At 47.0% G+C, this 26,741-nt stretch overlaps 1 protein-coding gene and 1 long non-coding RNA gene across 4 annotated transcripts in view; one reads left to right on the top strand and one right to left on the bottom strand.

Annotated features, from left to right (window-relative positions):
• Nucleotides 1-26,741, top strand: part of LOC308524549 — a 157,194-nt gene that overhangs the window by 109,931 nt on the left and 20,522 nt on the right. The window lies entirely within an intron of this gene.
• Nucleotides 1-26,741, bottom strand: part of IRAG1 (inositol 1,4,5-triphosphate receptor associated 1) — a gene marked incomplete at both ends in the record, with an annotated part of 107,474 nt that overhangs the window by 69,442 nt on the left and 11,291 nt on the right. For all 3 annotated transcript variants that reach the window (XM_081099084.1, XM_081099085.1, XM_081099086.1), the window contains one exon: nt 27-184. In XM_081099084.1, coding sequence (XP_080955210.1) covers nt 27-184 — 158 coding nt within the window. The remainder of the gene's footprint in view (nt 1-26; nt 185-26,741) is intronic.

Raw genomic sequence — 26,741 nt, 5'->3', positions numbered from 1 at the left:
GCTGCAGGCAGGGAGGGGGCACTTACTTGGCCGGTGGGGCTCTGAGCTGCCTGTGGCTCTCCGGGGGGCTCCTCGTCCTCGGGAATGTGGGGCATGGCAGCCTTCTGGCAGGACTGGCCGCGGGTGCCCGGAACCTCTGCTGTGTCAGCCCCAAAGATGCTCCAAGAGGCCTGGGCTCCGCAGGCTGAGGAGATGCCAAAAGGACAAGTCAAATCCACTCCCATCCCTGAGCCAAGCCGGGTTCCGTTTCCGGGGGTCATGAGCCGCAGAGAGAGCCTGCCTCAGTTTGCGTCAACACCAGAAGTGGGAATAGAGGGCCTTTGGAATTGCATTTCCGCCTGTTCACTAGCTGTGTTTACAAAGTCAGAGGTGGCCTTAGAGATTTTGCATCTAATTTGGTCCTTTCAGTAAACACAGCTATCCTGGGAGGGAGAAAAGTGCTTCAACCTCCTCAAAGCCATAACTAATGGAGGACACTCCATAGGGATCGCTCTACTTATCTACCATTTATTGAGCACCTACCGGGTGCCAGGCACTATCCTAGGGGCATTATCAACATTACCTAATTTAATCCTCGCAATGACCACTAATACCGGCATCAATATTCACACTTCATAGGTGAAAAAACTGCTTCAGAGAGTGGCAGCCATTTGGTTCTCATAAAGAACCAAGCATTTGAATCCAGATCTTCCTGATTTTGAGGCCAGGGCTCTCTCCACTACACCACACAGCCCTCCTTGGCTGAGTCGGGAAAGAGGAAGGCATGGTGTTTCCTGACTTCCAGCCCCATGGCTCGCCTCACACCCTTTAGCAGCTCTTCTAACCCTCAGTGGGGGGCTCTGTCACTTGTGAACAGACTGCATTGGGCCTGTCAGCCCTGCTAACACCATGGTTCTGGAGGCTTGGTCTGAGTGGATCTCATGTGCCTTGTGCAGTGTTCACCGCAGAAACCTTGGGTTGCCTCCCCCAAACCAGGCTTACCCCCTCCCCATGGTGTAGCAGCCTTGAGGTCCTGCTGGATTGATCCCAATTAGCATAATCCCATCCATCTTGCTACAGTGATTGGCTCAGGGACAGACAATAGCTTTAGCTTAAGCCAATGAGCATGTGGCAGTGTTTGGGGGCCCAGATGTTTTCTCTTGCCCTGGGTGGTAGAGTGTGTAGATGTGAGGCTTGTGCCGCTGATGCCGTTTTGCTTCCATGAGGAAGGACAGACTGAAGATACAACTGACACGTAGAGCCGGGGGCAGAGCCAACAGACCTGCAGAGAAATGGATCTGGTGCTCTGATAAAAACTGACCTGCAGGCTGAACTCTTTCTAAACGAGCCAGTTACACAAACAATTATTTTAGTTTTTAAGTCAATTCGGGTTGGGTTTACTTGTAACTGCTAACTTGTAACTCCCATACTGTCACTTGTAACCACTAACCACTCTTTCAAGTTTCTTGCCAGTCAAGGGGCCTAGGACCATGATCTCTCCAACAGACCTGAGCCAGTGGGTCTGGCTCCTCTGCTTCCTCCTGGAAAAGGAGACCAGTGACGTCGGGCTCCACTGGAGAGACAGGATAGTAAGGTGGAAAGAGCATAGGCTTTGAAACTGGATTCCCGGGTTCGAGACCCCTCTCTGCCACTCACTGGCTGTGTGGCCTTGAACGATGGTTTCCCCTCTGAGCCTCGGTTTCCTAGTCAGGAAAACAGAGATAAGAATGCCTCCCACATAGGACTGCTCCGAGGATGAAATGAGGTAGAGTACCCAGCATGCAGTAGTGCTCACGGAGGCCATGTCGCTGCAGGAGGTCTGCAGCCCAGGAACCTTGGCCAGCGTCCAGAGACTCTGCCTGGCCTCTTCCCACCTCTAAACTCCTTCAGGTCCCTTTCCCCTAGTGGAGTGTGGACACCTTCACGGACATGCAGAGCCAACAACCAGCCTGGTCCTACAATTTCAGAGGGTCCCTGCTCTGCTGGGTGGCAGATGAAAACCACCAGGCACTGGGCTACCTTTAGATCCTGCCCTCAGCCACAGTCAGGGGGCTGCCGGACACGCATGCAGAGAACAAAGGGCATTCTCATTTACTGAGCACCTACTATGTCCTGGGTCTTATGCAAGGTACAGGCTGCTGGAGGCTGCAGGAGGAAGAAGTAGAAAGCCCTGCCACCTCCCATAATACGAGGTACTGCCCATGCCCACACCTGACACATGTACCTCGGACTGAGCTCCCAGATGCAGGCAAGAGGTCTGATTCCTCATGGGTAACCAGAAGATTTAGCCAAAATTTTTTGTTGCATTGTATTTCAAGTCTAGAGAACTTCCACCCTTGGGTTGGTTGATGTGACTATCATCTTGACTTGCCATTCTCTGCAGTGGAAAGGTAGTCCCATTCATCTCTGAAACAGTGTGGGTGACCCCTACTGGACAGCTCAAGAAATCTCATCTCAAGTAGCCTGAACTGAGCATTCATTCACTCATTCACTCACCACAAGCACTGACTTTACACCCACTCTGCCAAGCCTGGTACTAGGTGCTGGTGACATAAAGATGACAAAGACATGGCCTTGGCCTTCAGGAGGAACAGAGTCCAGTGGCAGGAGGCAGTTGGAAAACAGCATACTGGGATAAATAGTTTGAAAGTGAGAAGTGGCAGGATCCCAGAAAAAGGTTCCTAACTATGGAAATTAGGATGGATGGAATATAGTGAAGATTCTACGTTAGAAATGGTGTTTGAGCTGATCCATGAACACTGAAATGCTGAATGAAATTTATCTGAACAGACTGGCTGGAGGCCTAGAGGAGGTGAGACAGGAAGGGAGAATCCATGCTGGACAGATGGAACCTGGCTCTCAGGAATGAGAGCTATGGGGCCAGGTCATGCTGTCTCCATCCCAAATGGTCACTATGGGACTAAATTGAGCTTTGTAGTTGCCCAAGGGTGAGCTCTGTGATTAATGTCTATTATCTTTACTCGGACTTCAGCAGCAGCGATATCAGTGGTGCTGGTAGCAAGGTAGTAAGAGTACCCACAAACCCCAATTCAATCAGGGAAGTTGGCTGCACCTCCCAAGAAACCACTTAAAATGATACGTGATGTCTGCGCAGGTCCAGGTCCAGGCTGTCTTAATAGGAGTATGATTTCCAAAACATGGGAGACGATAGTTCCATTTTTTTTCTTTATGTCTGAATCTGCACAAAGCATATTGTGCTCTGCATACTGTGAAGGATTCAGATAAATTGGTAATGTTCAAAAAAGGGAAGCAGGATGTAGGGAGACAAGAAGTCGTGTTTAAAGAACTAAAGATCTTTAGGAAAAGAGAAGGTACAGGGAGAAATCAATCTCTTCTCAGATATTTGAAAGCCATTTGTGTAGTCCTATTGTTCCCAAAGGACAGGTTCATGAACAATGACTGAAAGGCCACATCAAAGCAAGGGAAAACTTTCTAGTGGTTGGAACCATCTGAAGGTGCAATGGACTGCTCTTTAAGGTAGTAAGCTCCCTGTTCTGGGGAGAGTTTCAGCAAAGGCTGTGACAAGGGTCACAGGATTCCTACCCACTTCAGGGGTCTTGTCCAACTCTGGATGCCCCTAAAATCCTGTACTCTTTCTAGTCCCAGTAAACCACAGATTTGACATTCCCATCCTATACTCCTTAAGACATATCTTAATTCAGTTCCTGGGTCAGAAAGCAAAGTAAAACAGAAACGAAGTATGTCAGACAAGCCCTAAAAGGTGTCAGCTGCGGCAGGATAAAGCAGAGTAGAGGCTGGCTAGGTCCCACACTTGGCAAATCGGAACCCCGGGCTCCTCAAGGGGCGTCCCAGCAACCGCGCCTGCCCAGGCCATTCCCACGCTGCTCCTGCCTCTTTGTTTTCTCTCCCTCCCATTATTATAAACTTGCTGCTTAAAATAGCAAGGTAACAGCAGAGTCCCGCCCCCAGGGTGACATCTGGGTTCTGCGGGAGTTCGCGGGCACTCGGACCTCACATCCATCACAGCAAAGTTTAGAATACAATCTCCAGGAAGTGGTGATCTAGAGCACCAACCCATAAAAGGGGAAAATATTTAGTCATGTTTGGTCTCCAGCCGCTCCTTCTTTAATGCATTTTCAAGGTCCTTCTTGCTGCCTCTCAGGCCTGGTCAGTAAAGGGTTAGGTGAGTCATTAGCCAATGAGCTCCTTGGATGCTACTCATTCTGCCCCCAGCCAGTGTTTAAGTTTAACCTGGCCCACTTTACAGGAAGGAAAACTCAGGTGCAGAGAAGGGAAGCAACTTCACTGGGTCCAGTTAGCTTTGTATCTGCTGCAAATTATCTACGAGCCTCTGTTGGTAAAAAATATCCTATCATTTGTGTAACTGGAAAGGCCAACAGTTTCTGAACCATATTTAAATATGTTATCTGGCCATGGACATCCCATGAGAGAAAGCAAACTAACATATTTTTTTTATTTGTTCACTCATCAGGCATTTCTAGGTTGCCTACTGAGTATCTGACAGTAAGAGTATGATTTCAACTGCATTTCAAGTGCAATGTTATTTAACCCCTGTGAGATGGGTTTTATTGTTTCCGTTTTGTATATTAAGGAACTGAGAAACAGAGAGGTGCAGCAACTTGCTCAAGATCACACAGCTAATAAGTGGCAGGCCAATGATTATAACCCAGGAGAGTCTGATTCCAGAGCCCGTTATCTTCCCCCTCTTCTACCCCACCTCCTCCACCAGGAGTTCTGCTGGACTATAGCAGCAGGACCCAGTATGAACACCTGCCCCATGAGAACTGGAGTGTGCATTCCCCGTGGGGCTAAGGATAGGTGATGGGGCAGGGAAAGAAGCAGCAGGTGGTCAAGCCAGAAGTCTTATGAGGGCAAAACAGAGGGCCCGCAGTTTGAGGTTGTATGACCCACATTGTGGGGGTGCAAACCCACCTCTTCATTGATCTCTCTGGCTGTCCACCCATTTACCTATTCTCCTGACTTTTCCATTTACACAACTGTCCGTTAGCTTTCCATCCAACCTTTCACCCCAGGAAGTCCCATGCCTGTGGCATCAACAGCGCAAGCTCTGCCCCTGGGAATAGCCTCTGCAGGGCCCTGGGGCTGTGGGGAGAGGACAGAGGGCAGGAGAGGGCTGCTCTGACAGAGGGGCTCCACAGGCAGAGGCGTGCCCATGTACAGCTGAAGGGACCCTCCATTCTGCACACTTCAGCTGGGGGTTGGGCTGCCTATGTCCCAGCAAGCATTGGGCCATCGTCAGGAGTCATGATTTAGCAAGGGCCAGTACAGAGACCACCCCATCAGTGCTCTCGGCAACCCTGTGAGGTGGGTACCGTGAGCACTATTATTATTGACAGGGTGATTAGTCCCATTTTACAGAAGAGGAAACAGAGGCCCGAGGACTTGCCCAGGAGAGGCTGTGCGGAAAGTCGGAGCAGGTCTGTCTGCTTCCCCAGCTCCTTTAGGGCCAAGCCCACCTGCTCATGGGTGGCATTCTTGACAAGCAGTGGCCTCTCACAATGGCCCCAAGGATGCCTCTCCCAGAGCCTTGTGGTCATCCCAGAAGACACTAAGCCCTCTCTGAAACCACCGCGGCCAGGAGCACAGCCCACCAGCCGAGCGTCTCTCCTCTTCTCTCATGAACCTCTGGGTGTCCGGGGAAGAGCCAAGGCCCTTCTGGTAAACAACGGGTTAACCCAGACTCGACTGACCTTTTTGGAATGACTCAGAATTCTCAGAAGGGAGTTTTTTGTTCTTCCAGCTTTGAATTTTTGCTTTCATTTTAGCAACACAAAGAATTTGAAAGAGATTAGGTTGCTATTAATATCACTGGTCTATGTCTAGATGAAGAATTGGATGGAGCGGATTGTTTGGAGTGGCTGCACACACGTCTCCCAGTCCCTCTGCAGCCTCGGGGATGACGGTGGGCCAGTGGAGATGGGTCAGTCCTGCCCCTGCTCCCATCGCACAGGTCCAGACAGAGGCGAGGGCTTGACCAAAGCCATGCCTGTGTATGAGGGGCAGTCAGGAAACCCCGGGCCCAGGGTTTACTTTTAGTAAATGATCCGTGAATGTGCCCATGCTGTCAAAGCGGGAGTCCTTGGGCAAAGCCTCCCAGTTCTCCTTCCTCTCATGGTCATTCTCATGGGAAAGAGAGAGTGCTCCCTGCTCCCTTGTGCTCACCCCACGGCCATCCTGAATAAATTTGGAGAATCTCCTGGGCATCAAATATCAGTTCAGAGTGCTGAGAGGCACCTCTGTGGGTCCCTGGGCCTGGCCAACTGCAGAGCTGGGTCCTGTACCCCTACGAGGCAGTCCGAATAGGGGTCCACCTCAGGATGGCCCCATCCCGCTTCCTAAAGTCGGGATGCTTCGAGGGGGCTTTGGAACTTGGGAGAAGGGGTTCTAATTCTCCCTCTGCCTCTTCCTTGCTGGATCCATCTTTCCCAGCCTCAGTTTACTCACCTGTAAAATGGAGGTAATAGTACCTGTCTTTTAGGGTTGTTGTCAGGATTAAATTAGGAAATACATGCAAGGTGCCAGCTTGCCCTCAGTGAGTTCCATTCCCACTCTCTGAGTGGGGTGGATGAGTTCTCTTAGCCACAGCATCATCAAGACCCAACCAGGAGACATGGTCCAGGCCTGGCCAGGGCTTCTCCTCTGTGCTGACAAGTAGATAAAAGACCACCAGGCATGATTGGAACTGAGCTCGCCAGGGGCCATGCATCTGGTGATGCTGACATCCTCTGCTGCTGGGCAGCGGTGGCTGCAGGTGGTGGGCTTAGCGAGAGAGGATACAGTGGTCAGTCCCAGGTCTGTGCTAATGTCTGTCCTGGCGGAGCAAGGGTGGGGTGTAGAAGGGCAGAAGGAGGAAGGGGAGCAGGACGGAACAGAGGGACTTCCCTAACGACTTCTCATCCTCCACACGGCCCCTCTGAGCCAGGAGCTGGAGCACTGGGGCTGCGGCCTGAGGGTGCTTCGGTGAGGCTGGCCTTGAGCATGCCCCCCCCCCCCCGGAGTCTGCACCCTCCTGCCATGCTCCCCAGCCCCAAGGATCTCTTACAGGCTCTGTTGGCTGGGAGTGCCTTCCTCCCTGATTCAGAACCAGTTCTAGCCCTGGAAGTGAGCCAGCATCTTCTCAGCAGGGCCAGGGCCACATTTAGGAGGGGAGGCTGGCCAGCTCCCAGAGGAAGAGGTCAGGAGTTGGTATGGTGCTCAGTGGGGGAGGGAGAGGGGGGGGAGACATAGGGGGGTAAGGGGAAGAGGGAGAGCTGACACATTTAAAATAGTAACACCCCACCCCCGCTGCCTTGCCCTGCCCCTCACACAAACCACGAGACCATTCTGTACTCTCTGCCTTGGAAAGGGTTGTAGCAGCAGGAGGTAGAAAGGGAATGTATCTCTGCCTTATATGTTACCAAGGAAAGTGCTCAGACACAAAGAACAGATTGGGGGGGAAACATCCTAAGTAGGGGAAACTCCCCCCCCCCCCCCCCCCGCCAAGACTAGTAAAATATTATGGGGCAAGGGAGAGACAGAAGAGGTGGAGCAGAAGCTGTGAGAGGCCACTCTGGCGAGCCCCTGAGAAAAGGGCCTGAGCCTGCTTCCCTGGGGAGAAGGTAAAGATCCCTAAATCGGAAAGCAGAGAGGTCTTGAGCCTATTCCCCAAACAGAATCCAGAGGAGAAGACTCACAGAGAGGACGAAATGGCTATTTGGTATGTCGTCATAGGTAAGGCCTTTGGACAGCCTGTTTCTTGCACCCCAGGGCAGGGGTGCGGGGAGTGAATAGCACAATAATCTCTGTGCACCCAGGAGCAGAGTTGTCAGAACAGAAGGTGCTTTAAGAAGCTGATTCAGAGGTTACCCTCCGACCAAGGACTGGCAGAAAGTATGATGGACTTCTTGTCAAATGCCAGCCAGGACTGATGACATTGGGCACCAGGGTACCCCTCACCCCAACTCCCTGACACTCGGACATTAAATGCCACAATGGAAGAAGAGGAGGATTGGAGAGACCCTGAAATGCCTGGGACTCAGGTTCAACGCACCCTGAAAAATGGTCAAGCCAAGGCCAGACTTCCATCCACCCCACCCGGGCTCCAGCTGTGACCAGAAATAAGCCGGAACATCTCCCCAGGTTTCCTCTCCAGCTCCTTCACTTCAGCAATTCTTTTTTTAAAATAAGTCCACTTGAAAAAAATTTTGCTTCTTAGAAACATGTGCAATTGCTCAATCGGAGGTGGTTCAAAGGCACCAGGAACAGCAGAACCTATCTGAGCTGCCCATTCAGCTCCCAGCAGAAATAAATCCCATCCGGATCTCATCCGGTTCTCTTTGTTCCAGGCTGCCCAGCAGCCTCCTTTCTGAGTCACTCACTCCAGGGTGCCATGAGTCATCTTCCTGAGGTCAAGGACCACACGGTGTTCCTGGGTCTGCACGGCTGGCCAGGGCTCCGAGGGGCCATCAGAAAGAGTGGGGGACTGAGGACTGCCTCCTGCGTCCTGGAGCTGGCTCTGCCCTCCCTTGCGTGTGACCTCGGGGGTCCCCCTGCCTGGCCCTTCCAACGTGGGTTTGTTTGGAGCCTCTCCAGCGATGTGCAGGAGCCTGCTTGCCACAGCCCATGAGAGCCAAATGTAAAATTGTCAACAATATTGTGAGCTGGTCGTTAAACACAAACATCATTAAAAATTAAATTACGCCCTAACTGGTTTGGCTTAATGGATAGAGCATCGGCCTGCAGACTCAAGGGTCCCAGGTTCGATTCCGGTCAAGGGCATGTACCTTGGTTGCGGGCACATCCCCAGTAGGGAGTGTGCAGGAGGCAGCTGATCGGTGTTTCTCTCTCATCGATGTTTCTAACTCTCTATCCTCTCCCTTCCTCTCTGTAAGAAGTCAATAAAATATATTTTAAAAAAATTAAATTACAAGTAAGTTACATTAAATGCGAAAGAAATAAATACCTCAGATAGCCGTGCTCTGATTATTTGGCTGCATTTTACCATTGTCTGTGCTCTTGAGATGATTTGTTTCTAATGGGTCTGTGGTGGAAACACGAGGTAATGATGTGCTACGTGCACCTCTTCCCCATTCCGTGTTCAGTGATGTGGAGTTAATGCCTTGCAATGAGTCGTGATGGGAGTACTTACACAGTGGGAACCAGCAAGTGCTACATATCAAAGCCTTTCTTCCCTCAGAGAGCTGGCTGTTAAGCACTTACTAACACACCACGGAGCCTCTCCTCCTCACCCCTACCAGGGCGCAGAAGGAATGCAGATGACTTTAATCTTAACCCACGACAGTATAGTTGTAGAGATTTGATTGCCAACTGCCTTTGGATAACTCTTCCTGTGTGTACAATGGGCCCCTCCCACTCACCAAGTCCCAGACAGAAACCACCATTTCTTCCCCTCCCCAGCTCTGCCCTCCCCCAAGCTCACTCTTCCTGGGCCCTCATGAATGACACCCAAGCTAAAAACCTGGAAGTCATTACCCTCCCTCTCATCCCCCTGGCCTCCCTCAGTTAGACTGAGTCCTGTCAATCCTAGTCAGAAAGTCTTTGATCACCTCCCACTTCCCACTTCCCATGGCCACACCCCGGCCATGACTCTACCCCTCTGTGTTATTGCAACAGCCTCATTGGTCTCCTCATCTCTAGTCTGGCCCTTCCAACCACCCTCCACAAGACACCAGAGCAGTCTCTCTAAAACATAATTTGGATCCTCTTTTCCCTTCTTAAAATCTTTGAGGACTCATGTTTTTCCATGGAACTAATTCTAAGTCAAGACTCTTGCCCTTCTCTCTGGCCTCATCTCCTATTTCAGCCTTGATACCCTTATGCTTCCACCACAATGGACCAACAACCAACCTACAAACAAGCCCTGATTTTTCACTCTCTTTGCACATATCTTTTTGCCTATGCATGGGCCCCCTTCCTTCCCCTTTCTATAACTGAGGAACTCCTACTCGGCCAAGAACCCGTTCAAAATATCCCCTTCCTCATAAACCCTTTCCACCTCTTCACCCCAGGAAAAGCTACTTCCTTCCTGTTTCCTATGGCTGCTCTAACACATTATCACAAATTTGGTGTCTTAAAAGAACATAAATTTATTACCTTTCAATTCAGGGGGTTGGGATTCCAAAATCAATCTCAGTGGGGTAAAACCAGAGTATCAGCAGGGCTCTAGGAGAGAACCCGTTTCCTGACTTTTCCAGATTCTAGAGCTGCCTACATTCCTTGGCTGGTGGCCCTTTCTCTGTCATCAAAGCCAGCGGTGTAGTATCTTTTCTCCTCTCTGACCTCTGCTTCCATCCTCACATTTCCTTCTAGTCTGGCTTTGACCAGCCTGCCTCCTTCTTGTAAGCACTCTTGGGATTACATTGGGCCATTGCAGATAATCTCTCAATCCAAGGATCCTTACTTTAATCATATTTGCAATGCTCCTTTCTCTATTTAAGGTAACACACACAGGTTCCAGGGACTCGGCCCTAGACATCTTGACAGGGGCCAGGAGGGTTATTCAATTCATCACACTTCTCTACTCTCCCAGAGCACTTTGCACAGACCTCAGTTTAGCTAGAATTTGAGTACCTCGACAGCAGGGACTATACTTTTATTCATATTTTTATAACTATTTTTAAATATTTTTTTAATTTATCTAGTACTGTGCCATGCTTTCTACATACATAATCTCATTTAATCATTGTAGTGCCCTGGACAACAACAATGAGAGCTGCTATTAATTGAGTAGGGACTGTGTGCCGGGAAAGTGTAAACTCTTACTGTGCTTCATCTCCCTGAATTCTAACAGTAGTCCTAAGCAGTGGGTACCATTTTTACCCACACTTTACAGAAGAGGAAACAAAGTCAGGTAACTTGCTAATGATCATATTTATTAGACAGTGGAGACAAGATAAATGACAAAAATAAAATAGGTAGTCATGTGAAGAATCAGAGATTATGAATGAGAGAGGAACCTTTAAGATCCTCCAGTCCAGAGTCCTCATTTTAACCTTTTATCTCCTCTGAGTCCATGTATAGTGCCCTTTTATTAAAAATACTGCTAAATACTACAAAATAAAAATCATGTCCTAGACTGTGGGCTCCTTGAAGTCAAGGGCAGTATATATTCACCTCTCAGGGTTTCTTGAATAGATGGATGAATGAATGAAAATGTGTCGTACACTCGGTGATACAGAAGGGTTAAGAGAGCAAACCCTGGTTGTTGAGGAAGCCTTGGGAAGTCCAGTGACTCCTCCGGGGCTGATTTCACTTGTGGCCCATAATGGCCTTGGAGTCCCTCGTGTGAGAAGTGGGGTAGAACTGGCTCCGTTTTCCTCTTACTGACATGACATGAACACACATCACCTTAGCAGCTGCCTATGCAGGTGGAGGGCCTTGCTCCCCCGCCTCCCCATTTCTCCTGAGCTTCCCCAGGTTAACAGCTGAGCTTTTCTCTGGATGAGGTAACTGGGCTTCCTGTCTTCCCTGACATACATGTGCAGATTTTTCACCTGGGAGTCTACCAACTAAAACCTCACAAAGGGCAGGGATTCCTCTGCCACCTTCATGCTTCTGGGTGACCATCCAGGAGTACTTTGCAAAGTGACTTTTAGAATTAACTTATCCGTAGGCTTCCAGCTTTAACCTAAACCCAGCAGGAAGCCACAGAGCAGTCTCCTGGCCCTTCTGCCTCCACATGAAAAGCTAGCCAATGCATTCCCTGAACAGCTGGTGGTGTGTGCTCAAACATGCCATCATCCTCACGTCTGCTGCCATGGCACTCCTGCAACCACCTGCTTCCCGACAAGTAGAGCCATGAGGGTTTGCAAGGTGGTCATAGCTTCCCTTCCCAAACTTCTGCTCTGACGAGGGGACTCTGATATTGGGGGTCCTGGCCACCTGGCACCTAGGATCACCCATGTCTGTGAGGCAGGCTTCTGGGGACTGTTGTCCCTTATTTCAGGGAGAAGACCAGAGGAACCAAGCCAGCTCGATGGGCCTCAGTGGGCACTGGCAACAGCCAGTCCTGTCCACACTGCACATGCAGCGTCTCTCAGAAGCCAACAGTGGGACCAAGTCTGAGCCAACAACCCCTTCCTTGGATCTTCTGGCCTCTGCACCTGAAGATTTCCATTCCTTAGGATGGGCGTGAGGATGGGGAAAGACAACCTGCTTTTTGTCCAGGACATGAGATCTGTCCAGGTCCAGCTAAACCGCCAGGAGCAGCCTGTCTGAAAAGCCAGGATCAGCCCTCTATCACCTCGGGAACTTTATTCCAAAGAAAAAGAAAATTTCTTCCTTAACTTAGCAACAGCCTTATCCCCCACAAAATAAAAATAAATATACATAAAAAATAAATGAACATCCAGTTCCCATGTGCCTTTCTTTGTCATTCCTTCCTCTCCTTCTTCTCCCCTCCCTTCCCAGCTTTGTTCTGGGAGTGACCATCAAGGCCTAGATGCAGGAACTGGTTTGGGCAAGTCAGAGGAAAATTTGGCCTCCACAATGCCTGCCCTAATCCTTCGCTCATTCAAGAGGTGCTTCTGAGCGCCCCCTCAGTGTCAGGTGCTCTGGTAGATTGGGGCTCTGCAGTGTGTCCTTCAGGGCTGCCTCCCCAGAAAGCCTTCCCGGCAACGCGGCAGCGAGGATCTTGCCAATGTACTGTGAGCTCTCTGGTCTGTGATGGCACCGCACAGCTGCCCCCATCTGCCATGCGGTGGTTTCTGTTTCCTGCACATTAATCACCTTTGCCAAGCCTGAGAGCAGAGAGCTTTCTTCCATGCCCCGGCTGTGGGAACACTGCACAGGTCCAGAGCCATTGCTCAATGCCCGGTGCACCCCTTCTTTTGCCAGAAAGGACTCCAGGAATCAAACCTTGCTTTCCTGTATACATACCCAGCACAGCCTGTACATATCAGCTCTTGAATCCTCTCAGCTCTGTGAGGAAAGTCTTAAAGCTCCATTTTTACAGGCGAGGAAATCGAGCCTCAGAGAGGTATAGTGACTTGCTCTAGGTCACATAGTCAGGACTAAAACCTGGGCCTCCTGGGCCCAAAAATGGGGTCTCCAACCCTTCTCAAGAAAGGGCTTATTCCCATTCTTCTCCGACCCCAGTAGAGACAGAACAGAGCATTGGGAGATGTTCCCTGACGGGGATTTTGACTGTTTCAGGTCACAGCCCTGCCTTCGGGCCAGCAAGGACAGACAACGCCAGTTGAGGCACAGAACTGGAAACCGTCCTCGGCATCCCCAGGAGAGACAGGAAGCAGCTACGTCATCTAAGACAAACAGAAGACGGTTCTTCCCTGCTGGGATGAAGTGCCCCCACCCCAAGTCCCACCCACTGTTTATCTCCACTCTGGGAGACCCCATTCTTAGAAGCTGTGGAACTAGGCCCAATAACCTGGCACTGGGCTGCAGGGCGGAGTCTGGCCTAATATGTGCTTCAGGAGGCCAAAGGATTGCAGCAGGCTCAACGATGGGGCTTCTGGGGAGGGAAGAGCAGACTGTGCACCCACCACCTGTGTAGGGATGAGATCCTTCACCACTTAGGCCTCAATCTCCCTAGTACAGGGTTGGGCTAAGTTTCTAGCCCGTGCCCCACTTTCTGCCCCATGAGTTTGGGGTCCTCGTTGCCTATTGAGAGCAGACATGCAGTCAGTAGCGAGAGGTCTGACTGGCAACACCCTCCCACCCCCTGCTAGAAACAGCCTTCAGACATCTTTGCATCACATCCCTCCAATCACAGTGATTGGTTCAAGGGTGAGCATGTGACCTGCCCAGACCCCATAAGACATAATAAGACTTTACTGAGCATTCTGGGAAGGAGATTCTTTTATTATTATCATTATTATTATTAATGTATTAAAGTTTTACATATGTCTCCTTTTCCCCCAATTGACCCTCCCCCTACCCCACCCCCAGCCATTCCCACTCCGGTCAAGCCTCTACCGCCCCAGTGTCTGTGTCCATTGGTTATGCTAATATGCATGCATATAAGTCCTTTGGTTGCTCTCTAACCCCCTCCTTACCCTACCATTTGTCTCTGGATATATTCTTGTTCATCAAATTATGTTGATCATTATATCCCACATATGAGTGAGATTATGTGATATTTATCTTTCTCCGACTGGCTTATTTCGCTTAGCATAATGCTCTCCAGTACCATCCATGCTGTCGCAAATGGTAACAGTTCGGGAAGGAGATTCTTACTCTTTGTTGCAAGTCTTGAATATAAGAGGGTGAAAACAGAATCCTTCTTGTGATGGTGAAGAACTTGTCTAAGAAAGGAATCACTGGGAAAGAGACTACAGCAAAGAGCCAGAAAGAAACTATGTCCTGAACCTGTCATCTAAAGCCCTGATCAAGCTATGCCTGATATTCCTGGCCTTTTATGTTTCAAGAAACAATTAATACTCCTTGCTGCTTTAAAGTGTCTTGTGTTGGCTTTTTTTGGCTCTTGCAGTAAAGTGTTCCAACTGGTACAAACAGCCTCAATACCAAAGGATTCTCTTTGAGTTTTAACTAGAAAACTCGGATCTAGAGCAAATGAGCTTGCCCTGAGTTATTCCCTAGTGAAGCTTATCAACATGCCCCTTTCCTCAAAACCTGCTCCTCCTCCTGCCTTCCCTGCCCCTGTTGCTGGGCTCAGCTTCCTCCCAGAAACCACAGTCCAAACCTCTGAATCCCCCACCCCCACAATGCCTATCCCCCAACTTCCCCCCTACTACACACACATTTAAAACAGGCTCCAGAGGAGGGACTAGGTTTGACCAGCTTCCATGTTCCTGTCTAAAAACATAATCCACGGGAAGGCCAGGGAGGGTTGGGGGGCAGGAGGTAGGGGGGTAAGAGATCAACCAAAGGACTTATATGCATGCATATAAGCATAACCAATGGACATAAGACACTGGGGGATAGGGGAGGCTAGGGGACTGTCTAGGGCGGGGGGGAAAAATAGGCACATATGTAATACCCTTTGTAATACTTTAAGCAATAAAAATAAATAAATTAATTAATTAATTAATTAAAAAAACATAATCCAGTGAACATAAAGACAACTTTGTGGAGTCAGATTTCAACTTTTAAATGATGCCATTGCCTCCTTCCCGATAACCTCCAGAGACCCACTCCACCTACTCCTTAGCTCAGAGTTGGATGGGCTCTGACCCTCCCTGGAGAGTAGACCCCAAGACTGGAGCATTGAAAGCCTGTGTGAACAGGCTTGACCTGCTGCCCTGGACTCCAGTTTGCAGGACAAGGAAGAAGCACAAACTTGTCCACCAAAGCCGATGGAGGGGGAAGAGCAGTTGTGGATCTTGTCTTTCTTTTTTTTTTTTTTTTTTTACCAAAACTTCTGAGCTGAACTGCATTTGCAATTTGGTCAACTCAAAAGATGCTCCTTGAACAGAGGCTATGGCAACAAGAAGCCAAGCAAAAGTAAACAGAGCAGTTCCCTTGGTATCTCAATCTCTGCAAATAGCTGCAGGCTTTGAGTCTGTAGACACCACTTGAGAACAGGCTTTGATAAACAGTGATGTGAAATGACCTGGGAGGGTAGGGGTTGAGAGGGGGAAAGCAGGAGCTTGGGAATAGCTCTCCCAATGGCAAACTTTGGTGGCCTAGACACATGAATATCATTGTATTGCTACTTAAACAGGCATGTGCTGCTGCTTAATGATATGAGAGAGGAAGTAACCACAGAGGACTTCTCCCCAGAGGAGCTGTCATCTTTTCACAATGAAAAGATAGGGAGCACATGGAACAATTCCACAGTATCAGCAGAAGAGCGCTGATACTTGTTGCACCAGGCTCTCTACCTGGCTCTTTATATCCTTGATGTTATTCATCCCTTACATGGTACTATTATTCCCATTTTACAGAAGAGAAAACTAACACTCAGAAAAAATAAGTACTTCATTAAACACACCACGGTGAGGCTTCTAGGGCAATACAGAACCCAGCAACAGTGGCACTAACCACCAGCACCGCCACCTCCACTCCAGGAGAGGGTTTTCTGGCTAAGGATTCACCAACTCATCCTGGAGAAGGTGTTATCCTTAACATCAAATTCACAAATGTTCTGTCTTTTTCAATTGTAGTTTGCTATTTGTATAACATCTTCCTTAAGTTAACTGTTTGGTGAACAACATGAAGTTCAACCAGTGTTTAAGCCGAGTCATTCTTAAGAAGCTTCTGGAAATTTTCACCTGCATTTCCAGATGCGAAAAACAGATAACTAACCAGAAAATAGACCCCTGGGAGGGTGGGCTTTTCTGATGAAGTCATCCACCTTCCAAGTGGAAGTGGCCTTCCTAATACAAGACTTTGGTTCTATTCCTCCCTTGAGTAAAACCCTTCAGTGGCACTCAATGCACTCATTTCCAAACCTGAGAAAGCGAACTAGAATCATCTGAGGTGTTTGATAAAATGCACACTCCTGGGCCCATCCCATATCTACTGAATCCAAATATTTGGGGAAAGGGCGCAGGAACGTGTAGGGTTGGCAGTCCCTCTGTGGAGTCTGGCGCGGCACACTCAGAACACGAGAACTGGAAACCCCGGTCCACAGAGTTCTGGTTCATTGGCATGATGGCATGTTCTGCTCTGAGCTTACAACCTCTCCTGTTTCTTCTACAGACTACCACCTTGGTATCCCACACCCCAGCATCACCTCATGCCCCAGTTTCCAGAATATTCCACATACTTTCAAGCCTCCCTGGCACACTCTATGCCTCGAAGGCTCATCTCTCCCATCTTCCTCCATTCTTGGGATCTGAGGTCTTCCCTGCAGCCATGTTCTGAGCCCGTTCTCCCTCCGAGGGAGATCAGCTCACTACCTCCCCGACCCCAGCACCTGAACTTTGCAGTTGAAACACTTCTCCCTAATGGAGAGGAGAGGAAAAGCCCCTTCTAGGAAATTCTCTTTTCCCATTATCCAAGAGGACATAAATGGTGGGTCTGACAACCTTCATGGTCCTTACATGGGCAATTTGTATACTCATTTTTTTAAATGTTTTTATTGATTTCAGAGAGAGAAAGGGAGGGAGAGATGGAAACATCAATGATGAGAGAGAATCATTGATCAGCTGCCTCCTGAACACCCCCTACTGGGGATCGAGCCCACAACCTGGGCATGTACCCTGACCAGGAATCAAACCATGACCTTCTGGTTCATAGATCAAAGCTCAACCACTGAGCCACTCTAGCCAGGCAATATACTCATTTTTAATAAATGAACTAACATTAATAGTCTTACTCTATAACTATATATATATTTACTTTGACTTTCCATGAGCTAGCATTTCCTGAGCAAAGCTCCTTTTGGGAAGAGAACTAGGATTTCAAAGCAGTGAGGCCTTTCTTTGTGGGCTGATTATGAAACCACTCTGTGACCTTGGGGCAGTCTTGCCTTTCTCTGAGCCCCGCTTTCAGCTTCTGCACAACGACTTTCAAACTTTTGACTCCCTGGAGTTCTAGCCAGAGGGATGGCCTCCCCAGGCTCTGAGAGGAAAGCAGTAGCCTGTCTACAGACAGCTTAGTTGAGCTTCTCTTCTCTGCCATGCCTCTGTGCCACAGCAACGCACTGCCCTGCCTTCCCCTCCCCAGCAAACACAGCAATGCATCCCTACTGCCCTTTCTTGAGGCTTACAGAGGAGACTTTAGCTCTGAAGCAGATCCTTGGGAGATAAGAAAATGCCCCTGATGTGGTTGGAAAAATCTGAGCTGGATGAAGTGGAAACACAGAGCTCTCCCTTGAGGCCAGAAGAGAAGTGCATGGATGGAGGCCAAAGTCCATTCCTTCCTTGAGCCTCTGGGAGCCAGCAGCCCCCCCCCCCCCACACACACACACACACACACACACACACACACACACTTTCAGAATGCAATACCCCCTTGCCTTTCACCCTCCTCGCAGACACCCCCAGGGGCATAACTGCTGAGACTGCAGGATCCTCGATATCTGGGGGCAAATCAGTCTTACTGTGGATTGTACTGGTTTTTATTGATTGCCTTATAGGTGATTTATAACTGCCTGCTTCCTTAAGAAATGGTTTGTGGCCAGATGTCAGTAAAAACACTCAGAGGGCAAGAGAGTTAAAAATAAAGCACTGAAAAAAGGGAGCAGAGACTACACAGGAAAGGGGAAGACAACTCCAGCCAAGGTGGGGCGACTCCTCAGTCAGGTGACCTCAAGGGAAATCTTGATTTTCATTTTCTACTGACATAGCTCATTAGGTTCAGCAGCAGCTTGCTTTTGGCTACTGTAAAAATTACAGAGCATGACTATTCTATCTTGAGCTAACTCATCAAAATGGACCCGCCACTCAAAAGAGAACACAATTAGAGTGAGCTTTTGCACTGAAGAACTTTAAGGTTCACAGGAGTCTTAGCATTTAATTTCAAATATCACTTCACAGAAGGACTTCTCGTGTGAGTACATCACCATACTGTTTAACAGCAGGCCCTGGGATTACCTTTGTCTTTTTAAAGCAGGCAATATAGAGGTTCTAGGTGTGATGTGCATGTCTGAGTCTGGTAGCTGGTCATCAACCCTCCTTGATGTGGCGATAGAGTCAACCTGATCAAATGAGCTCCAGGAACATGCGGAACCACACATGAGGATCCTTTAGCTCAGGGATGATTAGCAGTGCCTTTTAATTCTGACTGTAGGTCACTCTCATTTGGTTGTCATGGAGAATGAGTTAGTTAACAAATTCTGACTTCACTAGTTACAACTCACCAGAGATCATAATCTTTCAGAGGAAAACCAAGAAGGGTATTGGGGGCTGAACTGTGTCCTCCCCAAATTCCTATATTGGAGGCCCTAGCTCCCGGCACCTCAGAATGTGACTGTATGTGGAGTTAGGACCTTTAAAGAGGTGTAAGTTAAAATGAAGCTGTTAGTGTGGGCCCCAATTTAATCTGACTGGTGTCCTTATAAGAAGAGGAAATTTGGATACACAGACACCAGGGATGTGTGTGCACAGAGGAAGGGCTGTGTAAGGACATAATAAAAAGGTGGCCATCTGCAAGCCAAGGAGAGACACCACAGGAGACACCTGATTGATGACCTGCTAACACCTTGATCTTGGACTTCTCTAGAACAGTGAGAAAATACATTTCTGTTGTTTAAGCCATCCAGTCTGTGGTATTTTGTTATGATAGTCCTAGCAAACTAACACAGCTATTGATGGAATTCTTCATCATATCAGGTTTAAGTTCAAATCTTAAAAGTTTCAAACATCTAATCTTTGGAATTAGGATCCATGAATTTTGGGAAATAACTACTTTAATATTCCTTTTCTAGGCCAATCACAAAGTTCCTTCTAATAAAATAAAAATCATCTGAACTAAGCCCCAAGATTCTAGTTTTTAAAAAATAAAACTATCTCTGTTTGCACATGGCATGATCTTGTATATAGAAAATCCTGAAGACTACACTAAAAAGTTATTAGAATTATAAATGAGTTGAGCAAGGTTGCAGTACACAAGACTGATATACAAAAATCATTATGTTTCTATACACTAGCAAAGAACAACCTGAAATTAAGAAAGAAATTCCATTTACAATAGCATAAAAAATCAAAAATACTTAGGAATGTGCTCAACAAAAGAAACGTACACTGAAAATGACAAAATATTGTTGAAAAACATTTAAAAAGACATAAATAGAGAGAAAGTCATCACATTTTCTAGATCAGAAGATTTAATATTCTTAATATAGAAATACTCCCCAAATTGACCTACAGGTTCAACACAATCCCTATCAAAATCCTAGCTACCTTTTGCAAAAATTGACAAGCAGATCCTAAATTTCATAAAGACATTCAAGAGACCAAGAATAACCAAAACAATCTGGAAAAGAGAAGGGAAAGGGTGTTGATTTACACATCTCAATTTCAAAATTTAATATAAAACTACAGTAAGACAGTCTGACACTGGGTACTATACAAGAGTAGACATAGATCCATGGAAAAGAATTGAGAGTCCATAATATAACCCTTACATTTACAATCAATTGATTTAGATAATTCAATGAGAAAAGAATAATCTTTTTAATAAATAGTTCTGGAAAACTGGATATCACATGTAAAAGGATAAAGTTGAACCCCTTTCTTATACCATACACAAAAATTAACTCAAAATGAGTCAAACACCTAAATGGAAGAGCTAAAACTATTAAAACTTTAGATGAAGACATAGGAGTATATCTTTGTGTCCTTGGGTAGGCAATTCCTTCTTTTTTTAAAATATATTTTATTGACTTTTTACAGAGAGGAAGGGAGAGGGATAGAGAGTTAGAAACATCGATGAGAGAGAAACATCGATCAGCTGCCTCCTGCACACTCCCCACTGGGTATGTGCCCGCAACCAAGGTACATGCCCTTGACCGGAATCGAACCTGGGACCCTTGAGTCCACAGGCCGACACTCTATCCACTGAGCCAAACCGGTCAGGGTTGCAATTCCTTCTTAAAACACCAAAAACATAGGCAACAATAGGAAAAAAAAAAACACAACTTCAACTTCATCAAAATTAAAAATGTTTGCACTTCCAATGATACCACTGAGAAAGTAAAAACACAACCCATAGGAGAAAATATTTGCAAATAATATCTCTAATAAGGGACTTGTATCCATACTATATAAAGAACTCTCACAAATCAGTAATAAAAAGACAGACAACAGTTTAAAGTGGGCAAAATATTTGAGTAGACATTTCTCCAAAGAAAATATACAAATGGCCAATAAACACATGAAAAGATGCTCAACATTATTAACCATCAGGGAAATACAAATCAAAACGACAATGAGATACTACTTTACACCCATTAGGATGGATAAAATAAAAAAGCAAAGAAGAACAAGTATTGGCAAAGATGTGGAGAGACTGGACCCCTTACTTGTTGCTGGTAGAAATGTAAAATGGCACAGCCACTTTGAAAAATGAATTGACAGTTCTTCAAAAGGTTAAAAATAGATTTGCCATATGATCTACCAATGCTCTCCTAGGTATATACGCAGAGAAATGAAAATGTATGTCCACACAAAATCGTGTATACAATGTTCATGACAGCCTTATTCATAATAGCCAAATGGTGAAAACAAACTAAATGTTTTTTATAAATACTTTATAATTTTATTTATCAATTATATCTTAATAAAGCTGGAAAAAGAAAGATTAATAGTTTTAACTAATTTTTCAGTAGTTTTTTTTAGAGGTAGATCACATCTAACAGATGAATAAAAAGTGGTCTATCCATACAATGGAATATTATTCAGCCATAAAAAGGAATGGATATATGCTAAAATATGGATGAACCTTGAAAACTTTAGGCAAAGTGAAAAAGTCCATCAAAAAAGACCATATATTTTATGATTGCTTTTATATGAAATGTCTGGAATAGAGCAATATAGAGGCAGAAAGTAGATCAGTGATTCCTTAGGGAGGGATGGGGAAAGTGAGAAGTGACTATTAATAGGTACAGGGTTTCTTTTGGGTGATAAAAATATTCTGGAATTAAATAGCGAAGATGGCTGCACACTTCTCTGAATATATTAAAAACCACTGAATTGGACATTTGAAATGGGTTCATTGTATGGTATGTGAATTCTATCTTATAAAATGTTTAAAAACAAAACTTCTGAAGAAGAAAAAGAGGAGGAGGAGGAGGGAGGGAGGGGAAAACTAGCTTTTGTCCTTAGTACATTGTGAGCAATCTGGACACAGTGTCCTCAAAGATAAAAGATGGAAATTAAGCTGGATGATTTCTAAGTTTCCTCCCACTTCATGTATATGTCATTTAGGAAAAGAGTTTGAGGAAAAGAGGTGGAGTACATGTGACAGTGTCTAGGATGAGGTTACGTGGTGAGGACTGAAAGAGAAGACAACAACTAAAGTAAAAAATAAAAAGAGATGCAGGGACAAGGGACATGAGCTCAGAGAGACAGACACATAGAGACATGGAAACAAGACTCTGCCCGAAAGAAAGAGAAACTCACTGAGGTGCATGTGCACATCACTGGTCCATTTTTCCACGTAGCAAATATTTACTGAGTACCTACAAAGTGCCGAGCTCTGTGTATGGTAGTAAATCAGGTGGGCCAGGCTGAGCTCAGTGATAAGAGACCCGGGTTGCAGTTGCTCAAGACTACACAGGGAACATGCATGCACACATACACACGCAACCCACACTCACACTGCACCACACTCAACATGCAACATTCCCAAAAGTCCAATCATTTTTGCAGGGTGCACCATTTCTCATCCCAGGCAGTTAAAATTCTCCTAACAAAGACATTCAAATATATGTTGTGTTTTTACAAGTATGGGCATGAATGGGAATGACACCTTTTATTCTTCCCCTGAGGTCTCTGACACAAAGCTCAAGAGCAGGATTCATTCCTCGTCTGGAAATGCCTTGTCCTCTTTCTTCATCAGTGAGGAATGGGTTTGGAAACAGAGAACACGGCCTGTTACAAGCACACAACTTTCAGCTGGGAAGTTCCCAGAACACATTCTGTCCCTCTCTCCTCTCATCCCATCCAGACCTGGCCCACTAAAGGCATGTGATGCCCGTATTCACTGTCTCATGGCCTCCCTACTGCTGGCAGGCATGTGAGAGGGACTCAGTTCAGCAGGAAAACTGACCCGCTTCCCTGCAGTGCCTGCTCTCTGAGAAGTCAACCACTTCTGAGAAGGGGAGGCCAAGGAAGTTTCTGGATGTCTGCTCTGATCCCTTTACTCCAGACTCAGCCAGAGCCCAGGCAGCACAATTTCCTGAAATAGCCTTCAGTCACATCCTAAGATGGGGGTCCATCCCCTTCTATTAATAGGAAGGATGTTTGGAGGAGTTGGTGTTGGATGCTGTGTGCCCCCCACATAACTAGGAAATGCACAGCAGAGCCTGGGGGTAGAGGAGGGACACTGGCCTGCAGGTCTGGACAGGCTGAACCAGATCTGTACTGGGAAATGGCCCTCGGGCCCCTGAAGCCCTCCCCAGCTGCCTACCATTTGGAGCAGTAGTGAATTAATGTGGTCCAAGCTCCAAAAATAGTAGTCAGAGCATCTAAACTTATCTTCCATCCTGGGCCCGGCCAGTCCCCTAGGAATGTCAGCATTTCTAAAACATCTCTATTCACCCAGAGCGCCTTGTGTCAGACCCCAGTTTGGGTCTGGGCAACCATTAAACTCTCTTGTTCCTTCCACGCCTGCCCAGTCCTCTCAACTCTGCATCACTCGCTCTGCACCCTAAACAGGAAATGCCCGAGATTTATGCTTGCTGCAACCAAGCCAAAGGCCTTTAACCTGGCGCATGGCTCCAAAGGGCAGAGAGGGCCCCTTGGAGAAGTGGCCTGGGTGCTCTCTGTCGTTAGTTGTGAATTAATTGCTAAACACGAGAACTGGGGAAGCGCAGTCACCTGGCGAGGTTTGAGCTCTGGCGTGCTGCGATGCCAAAAGAAGCCATTCCCACAACAGTTTGTCTTTCTCTGACAAATTTATTCCGGGTTCTCAGGGAATTTTGCCGTCATGAAGACTGGTCGCTCCAGGCATGCCTCTGGCCTCTGTACATCCTGTGCTCTATGCGTGGAATGCCCTGTATTCCCTCTGCCCTGCCTGACAAATGCCCCATTACCCTCTCCCTCGATGTCTTACTAAGGGCAGGGACGCTGTGGTGTTCACGAAGTTTGTCTGCAGTGAATGCCTCCAAATGGCCACCTGGTTACACCCCATATCTATCACCCCTGATCAACCAGGACTCCCAGCTGCTCGCCCATGGGACGGGGATGCTATAGGCCATGAGCATCTCCCCTGCCTCCTGAAGACAGACTTCTGATCATCTAACAATTCCTGGTCAGGATCTCTAACCACTGCATGGGTTGTGTGATTGCAATGCAGTCTGAGTGTCCCTCAGCTTGAAGATCATGCACTTTAGTTCTCATTTTCTGAGCTGTGACCCTCTGCAGGGGCTCCGTCTGCCTCCCTCAGAGATGCTATGCAGCTCAGAACAGAGCAAGTGCTTGAGGGGTGGGGGGTGAGGACAGGCTCCTCTACGGCCTCAATTTCCTCCTCTGAAAAACGGAGATAATTGTTTCTGTCTCAGGATGGTTAAGAGGATGGAATGAGATGCATAAACTACTTGACACAGAGTTGGTGCAGTTTTTGCCCCTTTGGCACCCAGTCCCCCCTCTTCTAGTAACAGCAGCATCCTAATTGTCCCTGTGTTTGGCGTGGGTGTCGGCCCCACTGTAGGAGTGGGCCTGTCACACAGCCCTGGCTCGTCAGAGCACCCCATGCCTCTGGCCCTGGTGATTAACTGAGGCATAAACGCATGATTCAGACAAGGCCAATAAATTCAACTTGGCAACTTTGCTGAAACTTTGGGGGGAGTCTTGATACTGGGGGTTCTGAAAGGATAGATGTAAACTTGGAACTACAAGTACTACGATGTCACCACAAGAATGAGTCACCTGAGAAGAGAGATCCAATACCCAGGATCGTTGAACGATAGAGGGAATGAGCCCCATGGCTCCAGCCATAACTGAACCTGCCCTAAACCTCTCAAGTATGTGTTCCAGGAAATGCTGGTTATTGTCTAATCAAATTTGAATGTTTCTGTCCCAAGCAAATAAGAATCTTGGGTAATGCAAAGCTCAAAAGATTTGACCAACTTCCCCCTTGCCGCTGACATTGCTCTGGGAGGACATCCGTGATCCTTGCCATCTCCTTGTCCCCAGTCTCTCTCCCTTAAGTCCATCTTCCACCAGGCTGATGGTTCTCAAACACAGGCTTAGTCATCTTACTCCCCACATTAGAAGACTCCTTGACTCCTGCTACCTGGAAACTGAATTCCCACTTCCTCAGCTCCACCTTCAAAGCACTCCACAATCGAACCTCAGTTCCCTCTTTTTTTCTCTTTTTTAAATTGAGATATAATTGACATAAAACATTAGTTTTTGATGTACGGATATTGATTTGTTCGTTAACATCCATCATCATATATAGTTACAAAAATTTTTTTTCTTGTGATGGGAACATTTAAGATTTACCCTCTTACCCATCCACCCTAATTCCCTTTTGAGCTTATCTCTCAGGACCCTCTTCCGTGGCACCGAGCATACTGTGCAAGATTCCTATCAGCCCATTCCCACTCGGAAACGCTCCCCCACTCTCCCACCTGTGCTTCCTGCAGGAAACCCTTCCATGCCTAACCTGCCTGCCAAAATCCCACCTACGCCCTTCGCCAAGACAGAATAAATGTCTCACGTCCCTGAATTTACCCCCTTGGTATATATAGTCCCTTCACTCTGTCCTGCCGTGGGAATAACGTACCATATAGACATTTCAAGGGCAGAGAGCATGTCTGACTCAATTGTGAATCCCCTTGAGGGCCTTGCGGAAGGTTTGCCAACATAGGCCCTTAGCCAGTTTGCTGACAGAAGACCTCAGCGTTCAGCGACAAACTCTGAGTCCCCTGACCCTCTCCCCAACCACACTCTAGGAGAGTGGATCCTGACCTTTGGGTCGCATTTCCTCTTCACCAGAAAACTTCTTTCAAAAATTATGGTAAAGTACACATAACATGAAATTCATCATTTTAACCATTTAAAGTGTGCAGTTCAGTGGCATTAAGTGCATTCACAGTGTTATGCACCTAATACCACTACTATCTAGTTCCAGAGCCTTCCCAACATCCCAAAGGGAAACCTCATACACATTCGGCAGTCACTTCCCATTCCTCCCTTCTCCTATCCACAAGGTCCCGAAAATCACCAGTCTGCTTTCTGTCTCCATGGATTTTCTTATTCTGGACATTTCGTATAAATGGAATCATACAGCATATGGTCTTTGTGTCTGGCTTCTTTCATGTAACATAATGTTTTCAAGATTCATCTGTGTTGTAGCATGTATACAAACTTCATTCCTTCCTATGACTGAATAATATCCCCTTGCATGGATATGACACATGTTGTTTATCCATTCATCTGTTGATGGACATGTTGGGTTGTTTCCACCTTTTGACTCTTGTGAATAGTGTTGCTATAAACATACTTGTACAAGTTTCTGTTTGAACACCTGTTTTCAGTTCTTTTGGGTACATACCTAGGAGTGGAATGGCTGGGTCAGAAGTTAAATCTGTGGTTACCAGGAGCCTCTTACATGTGCCATCTCCAATCCTCACCAGTATCCTGGGTCTGCTTGGCTGACGTCACCACTGGCTTTGTAGAAGGGACCTGTTTATCTTGATATTGTCTCCTGATGGCAAATCCTAGAGGGTGTTTCTAGTTTTTTTATATCAACTTCTGGCTGTTTAGTGTTTTCCATTGTCTAAGCTATTTCTGATCCTCTATGTAATTTGTTCCTCACGGCAATATTATAAGGTAGATAGTATTATGTCTGTTTTTCAGATGAGGAGGCAGAGAGTCAGTGGGGTGAAGTAACTTGACAAGGTCATAGCCATTAGGGCCCAGCTGAGACGGACTCCCAGCCCAGGCCCTTTCCACACCACCACAGTGGCCCTCTCTCCAATTTGCCTCTCTGTCCAAGGTCTTTAAAAAAAATAACCTCCTGAAATTTATTCTCAGATTCACCATTGCTTAGAATTCCTCTTGCTAGGTGATTAGTCAATGCTGGCACAGACTTCCACACACACTCTGCCAGGGATCTCATTTATAATCAAAACGTTTTCCTAGGGCAGATTCTGCCTTTACTTTTGACTTTTCTGGGTCTTCTGTGAACTCCTGGAATCCTGG

This window comes from Myotis nattereri (genome assembly GCF_964212035.1).
Source record: "Myotis nattereri genome assembly, chromosome: 9".
In the NCBI taxonomy this organism is placed as follows: Eukaryota; Metazoa; Chordata; class Mammalia; order Chiroptera; family Vespertilionidae; genus Myotis; species Myotis nattereri.
The sequence above is the reverse complement of the archived record's forward strand: the minus strand, read 5'-3'. Positions and strand labels throughout refer to the sequence as shown.